Below are 11,286 nucleotides of genomic sequence, written 5' to 3'. Positions count from 1 at the left end.
TGTGAGATGTAAACTCACAATTCTTGCTTTTTTTGCCTGCAATTCTAACTTTTTTTTTTTGTCCCCAGAATTTACTCTAGATTAACTTTTTAAAATTTGTATTCCCTGGTGGGAACTTTCGATAGAAAACCATGGAAAGCAAGCTGAGTTAAAACCTTTGTCATATTCACTAATTTCACTGGTCTTGAGGCCACTAACACAAACATTTAAGTATATCATGTAATTGTTAAAACTGCACAAAATAATACATTTAATCACGTTTTAAAAGACATTAACCTTTATTGCAATTGTAAACATGTTTTGATCTTCAATCAACATAAAATTCTCCATCTTAAGTCCCATCAATGTCAATCCTGCTTTTGACAAGTTTGAACAATCATCCATTTCGTCGTATAAAAAAAAATCCCAAATATGTAAACAGACTGAAATGAGTGTGTTTCTTGCAGGAAGGCATCATTTACAAAGGGAAGGCAAAATAAGCTTACAGAATAAACTTACAAAATAAGAAAGGCTCATTTTCATGAAAAACACAGAAAGTTAGAAACTCATATCAAGTCCAAGTCTCAATACCATGACTGTTAATGTCTGTGCAACTAGGGAAAACAATACTTCAGAAGGTTTTGATCTATTATTCTCTGATCATTATTAAAATTCAACAAATGTAATGAAATTATTTTTAACAGCAGTAAAACAAATACCACCATAATTGAAAAAAACTTCACTTTGGTCTGTGGAAATAAAATCAAGTTACACATCCATTCTTTTGAAATTTTTTTTTTTGTGGAGTTTATGAAACCGAAGACACTTTAAGGCACCAAGAATAATTAACAATATATTAAATGCAAATTTGCAGGAAGAACAAATTAAGAATTCAATAGTTTCCTGTGCACATTCATCAGTGTTATAAGTCATTGAGATTGTAAATTACAAGTTAAAGGAGTGAACAAGTGATCTAACGTGTTAGTTTTAACATATCAGTGCAAACTTAGCACATGATAGCGACCCTGACCACTCACACTCACACACACACACGCACTAGTAGCAGTCGTATCAATCAATCTATATTACTTTGTTTCATTTCGTTTAAAATAAAGAGCCACCTATAGTGCTAATCCTAGTGCTTCTACATACTGTACAGTTTCTCATCACAAGATGATGTTATTAAAAGAGCTAAGTGGGCAATATACCCACAATCTTATAAACGCTCACTATTACTGTGAAATTTCACAGTGCATCCTGGGTGGCTCTTCATAAAATGTACCTGAAGGACACAAGAGTGAATCTCATGAAACCCGTCTAGAACACAAAACAAGGGGAAAATATTGTATTGTAATAACCATCATATTAGTAGTAAATTTGTAAATTAAAGTGTTTAATTTGTCATTTTTTATTTAAGTACTTTTATTACAATATTTGTTAAATGTAATATGGCTAAAAGATTATATTAATGAAAATGATCAATGAGAATAACACATATAAAATATCTATATATTTTTTTAAACTTGCTAATGGGGAAAAAAAGTGCTTAATTGAGAAGAAAATATTTTACAATACAACCCTACAGATTCCCCCACACGGACGAATGTAGAGAGACCGTCACTGACACGGTCAGTCAAATTATTCTTTTCTCTATGGCTTTGTAGTCTGTGAAACATGCTGATTTACCCTTAAGTGTTCTGTACAAAGTCAAATTGTATAAATCTATAATAAAAAAGATACCAGTAAAAATACTAGTTTAAATATTAATTGCAAGTTTTTTTGGCAGTGAAGTTAATTGATGCTACCTTAAATGCCAGGCCACTGCTAACGAAATTGTATGTATATAATATCATGAAAAGTATATTTGTAGTACAGATCAAGTATTTACTATACTGAATTGAACTTATGTAATGATAAGATTCTTCCACATTATGGTAATGAGAATTGTGGGGTGAAAGTGCTTAATTGTACTGAAAATAATGTTACTAAAAATGGGTGAAATATAATTTCTTATTTTGGGGGCGAAATATAAAGCAGATATTTCTTTATGAGATTCAAAAAAAATAAAAAAAATAAAATCATTTTCAAATAAACAGCACAAAAATCCAATCTCTCATCTCCATAAGAGAGTTTATTGCTTATGAAGCGCCCTGCTCTTCTGTCAAAGTTCACCTCTGAGTCGGGTGTGCAGATCCTCCTGGTCGATTTTGCCCGTCTGCTGGAACCAGCGGTGGTGGGCGAGCAGGGCCAGATTACGGCCCGAAATGGCGCTCATCTCCATGGCACTGGCCGCCCACTCCAGGGCGTTGAGGTAGTAGAGGCGCTCGTGGAGGATGAAGGGAGGCGTCCTGCGGTGCGGCGGGTTGTAGGAGGGGTACGCGAGCCAGCGCTTCTCCCACACAGAGTCCCAGGACAGGAAGATTTGCTGCAGATGCTGCTGAGAAAGAGGCTGGGACGAGAAGATCTTCCAAACTTTGCTTTGGCTGGCAGGGCTTGGGCTGTAGCCCTTGGGAATCTTCACCGGATTCAGAGAGCTCAGGCTCAGGATGTCGGCGGCTTTGTTATCCAGCGTGAGGACATCGGATACGAAGAAGTCTTCCGGCTTTTCTGTGGTGCCCAGGAAGGACACATTGAGCAGGCCGTGGACCAGTGTGGCCACCGTTTGGTGGTAACGACCGGGGAAGTGGGATGGAATGGGTGGAGAAAAGCCTGAGAAGTTGATCTCAGACATGCCCTGGTGGAGAGGTGTGGCGACTACAACTATGTCGTACATGGAGTGGGCGGCACCAGACTCACCAACGTAGTTCACCTCATAGAAATTTGTGACTGAACCTGAAAGGCAACAAAAACAATTTTTGGTAAATATGATCAGACTGTAGAGACACATTACCATTCAAGAGATTAAAAAAAAAAATGTTTGTCTCTCATGCTCAACAATGCTGAATTTATGTGATAAAAAATACAGACTATTACAATATGTTTTAAATTTTTATTTATTCATGTGATTCTTTAGAAATCATTCTAATATTCTGATTTGATGCTCAATAAACATTTATTATTATCAATATTGAAAACAATTGTGTAATTTTTTGGGGGGATTCTTTGATCAATAGAAGGTTCAAAAGAACAGCATTAATCTGAAATAGAATATTTTGAAACATTATTAATGTCTTTACTGTCACTTTAGGTCAGTTTAATATATCCTTGCTAAATAAATGTTAATTTCTTTGAAAAAATTGTACTGACCCCAAACGGTAGTGTACATACTATATAAAAAGATTTACTATAATGTTCATAGTGGACTGTACCAATTTTGGATGGTCTCATCTTTATGGAGATGGCAGTCACACGAGCTGGAACAAGCTCGGCTTTGCTGTGGTACAAAAGCCCGGAACAAACCAACTTATTCCCTCCATCCACTGCCCACAAACCTGACTCGGCTCCTGCTAGTGCGACAGCGCCTACAAAAGGAATATGCCATATTCACACACTTCTGTATTAAATCAGTGTTTCCAAAATGCTTTTGCTGTAGGACCACATTACACATTAGACAACAAGATTATACATTAGATTACACAGATATAAAGTGTTGACCAAACGCAATAACAAATTTGTGGTACAAAACTAAAAATACTTTGCTGTTACATAATTACAGCACATGGTCTCTATGGCATTTGAGACCATGACAAATAATAGTGTACATGATTAAGAAAAGGCAAATTTTTGAAAAATGTTATATAGAAAAATAAAAATAAAACAACTGAAACTGAAAAATGTCATGTGGTGTAACCAAATAATAACATATTTTCCTTACACTGCGAATACTTGTGAGTGTACACACCTTAATCATTATTTTCAGAAAAGTTTTAAATACATTTTTCAATGTAAAAAAAAGTCGCACCACATGACATTCCTCAACCTGAACTAACTTTGCCTTGTCATAAAAAGGTCAAATTATCTGATATTTTAAGAGACAAACTGACCTTGACAAACAGTCATGATATGATTTCCCTGCATGTTTGCACACTGGTTGCACCAGATGATTTTGATTTGGCAAAAACATCAAACATTCCAAGTATTATAAATATTTTAAGGCAGAGGCTATTTACACTGTTTAAATAGCAATAGATTCTATTTACACAAAACAAATTGTGTTTTATGCCCATTTGTTATTAATGCTGAAAGGTTTATACTTTATAGTATAAACATACCTGCAAATCCATTGATTCGGACACTTTGGCCGTAGTTGACTCGTGTGATGGGTGCTACCATGTCATTAAGAAAGACCTGAGAGAAGCCCTCGGCCAGCATGGCCTCCTCCAGCGTCTGATTGACCAGAGTGAGGAAACCGTCTCCACCCATTGCATGCAGCAGCTTCTCCACACTGGAGAACGAGTAGCCAAACTGCTGGTACTGATATATCCTACACAGAGGACAGAAAGGGACAATAAAAGGAACTTAAGAACTTACTGGTCATAATCATCCTATTCCTCACTAGATGAATTAAGGCAGCACGACAGACAAACCTCATAAACTTGTCCAGTATGCCCTCCACCCACATATTCATCCGAATGAAGTGGAATCCATATCTCCAAAGCATGCGTATGAAATTCACGATGAACCAGTCGCTCTCTTCGAAGGTCAGCTCCTTCCCGTCAAATATCGCCAGTTTAGAAGATACATCAGCACGAGGTGACATACCTGATCAAAGAAAATGACATAAGATAGGGCTTTTCACAGTTAACCCGGGTTGTCGTCGCTCTAAACCCTGCTTTTAACCCCAGGTTAAGGTTCACACTTTTCATTTAAAAGCAGAGTTAGCGTTTTTTACCCGGGGTTATGGAACCCTGGTCCGGAGCAGGGTTAGCATCGCTTTTGCACTGTTAACTCTCTAATGCGGGGTCAAACGTGTGAAATGATCTGGTGTTAGAATGTTACAGCTAGATGCTTAGCAACAGACAGCCAATCACATGCCTCACATGTTGGTGTAAAGAAGGTTTTGATTCGTAATACTTGATAGCAATGTATACAATTAGATTTTATATAAACCGATGCTGTGCTCGTCCAATCAGTAACACTGGCACTGCAAATATGCAAATAAGGACATTAACCCAGGGTTTAGGAATGTACAGTGACGACATCTTGTCAATACAATCTAAGTCTAGGTTTTTTTTCATAGATATTGACATGGTTTATAAGAAAAATAATTTGTTAAAATGCAAGATTTATCTCTCATTTGAAAATGTATTAATTAGTTGATGTACATTTTAGAATATAAAATTCTCTAATTTTCCCAGGGTAATCTATTTCAAGTGTGAAAAGCCCTGAAGTGACACACTTTAGTTTCCCCGATTAAACTGAAAATATCCAGTTGTTCCGTAGAAGGACATCATAAGATTTCTTTAAACAGAAAGATCTTGAGAGGGAAGTGGACACTGACCGAGTCTGTCCAGAAAGTACTTCATGTGCAGGTTAAGGGGGTGAATAATGGATCCCCCCGTCTCATACTCGTATCCTCCAATGTTCTCAGTGGCCAGACGCCCTCCGACAGTCCCCGCCTCAAACACTTCGATCTTCACTCCCGGCCCAAACTCTTGTCTTAAGAAAAACGCTGCTGCCGTGCCTCCAATACCAGCCCCAATTATTGCTGAAGAAGAAATTAACTCTTAATCCATCAGATCCCACCAAACACTCCCATTAACCCTATAAAGTCTACGGTCTCATATCTGATACATGAATTTCTAAAAGCCTATTAATTAACAACATGAGAAAAACTTTGCTGAAAAACCTGTTGTACACAATTTACTACATGCATTTTCATTTACATGCACTATTCAGAATTCCAATGTTTTTAGCAAGTAAAAGGCCTTTTAGTGTAATTGTCTTTTTGCTGTGAAATCTTTTTTTTTTTATTATTATCAAGTAAAAGAATAATTTTATATTGCTATTAATATTTCAAGATGAGCACTTACTGGACTGAAGCAACTGAGGTTTATTTGATTATCCATATGAATTTTCTTAGAAAAATCACATTACAATGTGAGTATCAAATATGATACATTGGGCTTTTGAAGAACGTTTATTAATATACCTCTCAATCTTCATTGTATTACATTGCATTATATGTTTTTGCCCACAAAATAATTTAATTATTTAAATATAATCTTACTAAGACATATTATTCTTAGATATATAGAGTGAAAACTGTGCATTTTATGCAAGCAGTCTGCTATACTGGTTTTACAAGCTATATACATTTTGGCCCTATAAATAACATATGCTCAGTTTGGACTTCTGAATAAAACCAAAGTGTTTTTCTCCTCCTCAACTGTGACCTCAATATTTATCACTATATCATCCTATATGAGCCATAAAAGCCTGGTGTATCAAATATGATACAAAATCTAAAACACATATGCAAACTTTTTGTTTTTAGATTTAGGCTAAAGGTTCAATAAATTGTTCCATTTTGTTCCATTATTTCATTGTAGGTCTTTAAAGGGTTAAAAGGTCTCACACCTACTAAAATAAATGAATGATGCGAATTTGACCATACCGATTTTCTTGGGTGGCTCTCTGACTTCAGGAGCAGAGGCAAAACCCCTGCGTCCTACTTGACAAAGCCCGATGAAGAGGAAAGCCTTCACCGACAGGTGTCTCAGAGCCATTCTAGGGATTTAGTGCTTCACAAATGATAACATCTGAAAAAGAAATGGCAAGAAAATAGGTAAACGAGGCATTTACATGGGATCATAAACTTTTCGTTTAGGAAATATACTTTGGAAGAAGGTGGATGTTCGAAATGTCTTCACTGATAGCAGTGTTTTATATCATCTAATAGCAAAAGTCCGATTTTGCTTTACAAAAAAAAAAAAAATGTAGCTTGCTTCCAGATTTGCATTTTATTATCTGGTTGATAAAATATGTTAGAGAAAAATATTCTATGAAGGAATTTTCAGGGATGTGAAATGCAACACATTCGAGCAAATTGTTTTTTCTTAATAAGTTACAAAGAAATGGTTTAAAAGAGAGTGATTCAGCGATTCTTTTTGTTATAACTTGACTATGTCATCATGTGGTCTGTGACATCACGCATATTATATGTTCTAAAACCGTTTCGACTCAAATGACTGACGTTTGGAATAGTGCATACGTCCGAAATTGCATACTTCCATCATGTACTATATAGTAGGCGAAAAACAGTATGTGAAAAAATAAGTATGTCTGAATTCAAAGTTCTCTGAATTCTGAAGTGTGCGTAACATGGACACTTTACTATCCCATGGCCATGAGGCCACGGGAGAGGATTTGTGAATGGCAGTGAAGCGACCCAACTGACGCTGGTAGGTCACATGATAATGACAACATTGCAAATGTAGTCCAGATTACTGCACACATTCATACTCATACTAGAATGTACTTTAACGGTTGCGAAGTAACTACTTATTTAAACTTAATACTACCTACTCACGAGTGTATGCTTTTTTGGATGCAGCTTCATAATTTAGCCATAAAAACAAAACAAAAATACCAAATGTGATGTTTAACTGAAGCAATTTTTGCTTATTTGCATTAGTATGTCTGTTTTTATTAATTTTGAGGAATACTGAATCTGTTTTTGTCCCAGTGAGATGAGTAAATGCCTGCTCAGTGCTCACATTTAGTCTAGCACTATTCACCATCATGTTCACTCTGCGGAGTCTGCGCACACAACACCTCTGCACAACTCCAGTTTGCTCTCAACATGGGGACAGGAGAGCTGTCAGTCAATAAATATATGAAAACAAATTATCTTGCGTTACTTGTTTGAAAAAGTAACTTAGATAATTTGTAACGTACATTTAAAGCAACACAAAGGAACTTTTCCTCTTCGGTCGCCCTACAGGTTGGAAGCGGAATTGTCCATTACCGCTGTCGTAAATAATTTCGCCGCCCGCAGTCTACTGTCGCACGCACACTCGCTGTTAATCTAGCACCGGCTTTGGAATGAACGATGTCCACTGTCAAGGTAGAGTATGTTGCATGATTTCATGAAAGTATGATGTATTGCGACATCAGAAAATAAGGAAAACTAAATAATGACTATTGTAACGCTTGACGTAAAGCAAGTCAAATTTGTAGTTTTCTTATGTCTCATTCGAACTACAGAAACGCGACCCGGTTTGGCAAACTTGCATGGTGTGGTTATAGCAGATATAGGGCCGCAAAGCGAATCCAGAAGTGCCTTTCACCCTGTTACGACTTGATGAACCACTGATACGATTTTGGAAACATTATTTTAAGTGTTGCTTTAAAAGTAATGTTTTACTAGTTAATTGAAAAAGTAATCTGATTACGTACCTCGCGTTACTTTTAATGCGTTACCCCCAACACTGATAATGAGAAACAGTAAAATATTTTCATTACTCGGTCTTTTCGTTTCGTCCATTTTTAAGGAATCATATAACATTTTATTTTATTTAATTTTTTTACAGTCTATGATTGACACACGCGCCTTTATAAATACTATTTTCACCTGTGAAAACGAATCTCGAGAATCTTGCGTTCAGTTCAGTCGCGTTGAGCTCCGTCTGTTCTTTAACACAAGCATGGATAAGCCACTGTTACAGTTTCGACAGTCTGCTTATAATGTAAGCTGTAATAAAAATGTAAATCTTTAATCGATAGCATTGATAAAAACTGCTGTAGACAGAGAGGACAAAGTACAGTTAAGTCTAATCGATTCAAAACAAAGTAGTTAAAGAAGTTAAACTACTTAAGACTTTCATGCCGACATTGTCATGCATGTCACGTCCACGTTTACGCAGCTGTCAAAACACCATACGTCTCACCTCTGTAAATCTCGCTTTGAGAAGTTAAAATAATAAAGTGCGTGAAATCCAGAAGCCGCAGATTCGTCCTTTAAAAGAAGAAGTACGGAACCGGAAATAGGAAGCACTCCATGGCGGAAGTGGCGTGATTATAGTGGCAGCATGCTTTGGTGTAGTAGGAGGTGACCTTACTGTAGTATTATTGAAGCATTTTGGTGTCAGTTCAAACATATGCATTTGTAAGGTTTCAGTAGTGGTTTCCAGGAGTTGTTAGTAAAACGTGTTCGTTGTGATTCATGGCGTTATAGAGTCGCTGGTTAAAGAAGAACTGAAGCAGTGGATGTGAGATCAGGAATGGCAGAGGCTCAGCAGGCTCGCGTGCAGAAGGCAGTGGAGGACATGGTTCAGAGTCTCGAGAGAGATCACATCCGGAAGATGCAGGTGAGGAGGAGGAGGAGGAGGAGGAGGAGGAGGAGGGTGACCTTCAGATTCTTCAGAAGTAACTGATCTGAGGGACAAGATGATATGATATGAGAACACTGTTGCTCTTTGTGGCTCAACATTCATTTCAGTTTTTATTAAATTTTTTATGATATGAATAGGAATGTGATAAAATTCAATGTTCAGCAATATTGTTAATAACTGTTAATGTAATAACTGTTTTCTATGTAAGCAGCCATTTTCAGTATCATTAGATACTTGTCACATGATCCTTTAGAAATCATTCTGATATGATGATTTGATGCTTAAGAAACATTTAATATAATTATCAATGTTGAAAACAGTTTTTGATGCTTAATAATTTTAGGGAAATCATGATGAAAGTACAAAAGCATAGCATTTATTTGAAAAACAAATCATTCATCACTTTTGATTAGTTTAATGATTCATTGCTTCTTTTAAAAAAAACATATTCACATATTAATTGTTTGGGGTCAGTAAGATGTTTTTATTATTATTAGTACTATTGTTGTTATTATTAAAGAAATTAAAGCTTTGCCATCACAGGAATACATTAACATTTTAAATGTAATCAAATATAAAACAGTTGTTTTAAATTGAAATAATATTTCACAATATTACAGTTGTATTATGTATTTTTTATTAAATAAGTGCAGCCTTGGTGAGCATAAGAGACTTCTTTCAAATATGAACGACTCTTTCACAACGACCCCAAACTTAACAAAAAAAAGTTGTTAAAACTTTTTAATAGTCAATTACATAATTATATACATGTAAAATTAATTAATATTAATATATTATTTATATACAATGGATTATACAAAAAAAATATAATGTTGGTAATTATAATTAATTAACATTTTTATGGAATATTCAAAAAAATCATTCAGTAGTTTTTGTTAAATGTAGTTTCTGTCAATATGAAGTAATATAAGATGTTTAAGCATAGTTTTGTTATTGATTCTGTTTTTCTTTCCCTCCCTCCTTTCTTTTCCTTCCTCCTTTCTTTTCCTTTCTATACTGACTAGAAGTCTTTTAATGTCTAAAATATAGTCTTTGACCACTTATTAGTCAGAGGCTGAGCAAGTAAACGGCTGCTAACACTGACATGTGCTCTCAGGGCCGCATGTTCCACTGCAGTGCCGAGTGTTGTGAGCGTCCCGGTGAGTCCATGAACCAGGTGCACCAGTGTATCGAGCGCTGCCACACGCCGCTGGCTAAAGCTCAAGGACTGGTCACTAGTGAGCTCGAGCAGTTTCAGGTCAGTTGTTCTGTGAGGTCATTTACTCTTAATCTTCCAGCTGGAAGAGCGTGATGTGGAAGAACTCTTGATTCACCCACAGGACCGTCTCTCGAGGTGTACGATGCACTGTAACGATAAAGCCAAGGACCTGTTTGACTCCGGAGCGAAGGAGCCTGCTGTGCGGGCGCTGATGGACAGCTGTGTGAGCAGCTGTGTGGACGAGCACCTGAACCTGCTGCCCAGTGTGACCCGCAGACTGAAGGACAGCTTGAACTCAATACCTCAGTGAAGAGCACATTATGGCCGAGGCTGTAGAAGATCATTCTCGTGAACTTATCGGTTTACTGTGAAGGTTGCTCTTTGCTGTCACCGTATTGGCGAGTGGCGTGTGTTGATTACTGTGGCTGTATTGTTTGTGGCTTTTGTACAGGCAATAAATGTGACGAAATCAACTTGCTGTCTGTTGAATGTGTCCCAGGGAAACATTTTGATGAAAGAAAATTAATTCTATTTTTAGAACCATTAAGACTTTTTTTGTATTGTTAAATTATTTTTATTATAATAAAAAATATTTGTAGTAAATGTTTATTATAATTAAATTCAAGGCATTGTTTTATATAACATGCATAATATATGTAGCATACATTTGTATATATATATATGTGTGTGTATAAAATGTATATGTATATTAATAAATATAACACTTGAAATTTTTATTATAATGAAAATAAGATGTGTATTATTCACACACACATATAATGTATACATTTTATTTATATGTATGTTATATAA

The 11,286-nt window shown here is 36.0% G+C and overlaps 2 protein-coding genes and 1 long non-coding RNA gene across 5 annotated transcripts; 1 reads left to right on the top strand and 2 right to left on the bottom strand.

Annotated features, from left to right (window-relative positions):
- Positions 1-259: 259 nt before the first annotated feature.
- pcyox1 (prenylcysteine oxidase 1) lies at positions 260-8,927 on the bottom strand. Of its 3 annotated transcripts, none has more exons than XM_082158229.1 (7): positions 8,811-8,927; positions 6,536-6,680; positions 5,420-5,626; positions 4,506-4,680; positions 4,191-4,402; positions 3,288-3,440; positions 260-2,811 (listed from the first exon to the last, which is right to left on the bottom strand). In XM_082158229.1, exons 2-7 carry the CDS (start codon positions 6,645-6,647, stop codon positions 2,141-2,143), a joined length of 1,530 nt encoding a protein of 509 aa, XP_082014355.1. In that variant the 5' UTR covers positions 6,648-6,680; positions 8,811-8,927; the 3' UTR covers positions 260-2,140. The 3 variants fall into 3 exon arrangements, with proteins under 3 accessions (XP_082014355.1, XP_082014357.1, XP_082014356.1); XM_082158231.1 differs by lacking the exon at positions 8,811-8,927 and adding an exon at positions 8,495-8,801; XM_082158230.1 differs by lacking the exon at positions 8,811-8,927 and adding an exon at positions 7,638-8,257.
- Positions 8,838-10,979, top strand: fam136a (family with sequence similarity 136 member A). Its single transcript, XM_082158233.1, has 4 exons — positions 8,838-8,971; positions 9,098-9,230; positions 10,372-10,512; positions 10,595-10,979. The coding sequence occupies exons 2-4, from the start codon at positions 9,144-9,146 to the stop codon at positions 10,781-10,783; spliced, it is 417 nt and encodes a 138-aa protein (XP_082014359.1). The 5' UTR covers positions 8,838-8,971; positions 9,098-9,143; the 3' UTR covers positions 10,784-10,979.
- On the bottom strand, positions 9,696-10,413 carry LOC309489449. The gene is made up of 2 exons (XR_014202420.1): positions 10,273-10,413; positions 9,696-10,239 (listed from the first exon to the last, which is right to left on the bottom strand). It is a non-coding gene; the product is annotated as an uncharacterized lncRNA (long non-coding RNA).
- Positions 10,980-11,286: the final 307 nt, after the last annotated feature.

Source organism: Leuciscus leuciscus (genome assembly GCF_965113295.1).
Source record: "Leuciscus leuciscus genome assembly, chromosome: 24".
NCBI lineage: Eukaryota > Metazoa > Chordata > Actinopteri > Cypriniformes > Leuciscidae > Leuciscus > Leuciscus leuciscus.
The sequence above is the reverse complement of the archived record's forward strand: the minus strand, read 5'-3'. Positions and strand labels throughout refer to the sequence as shown.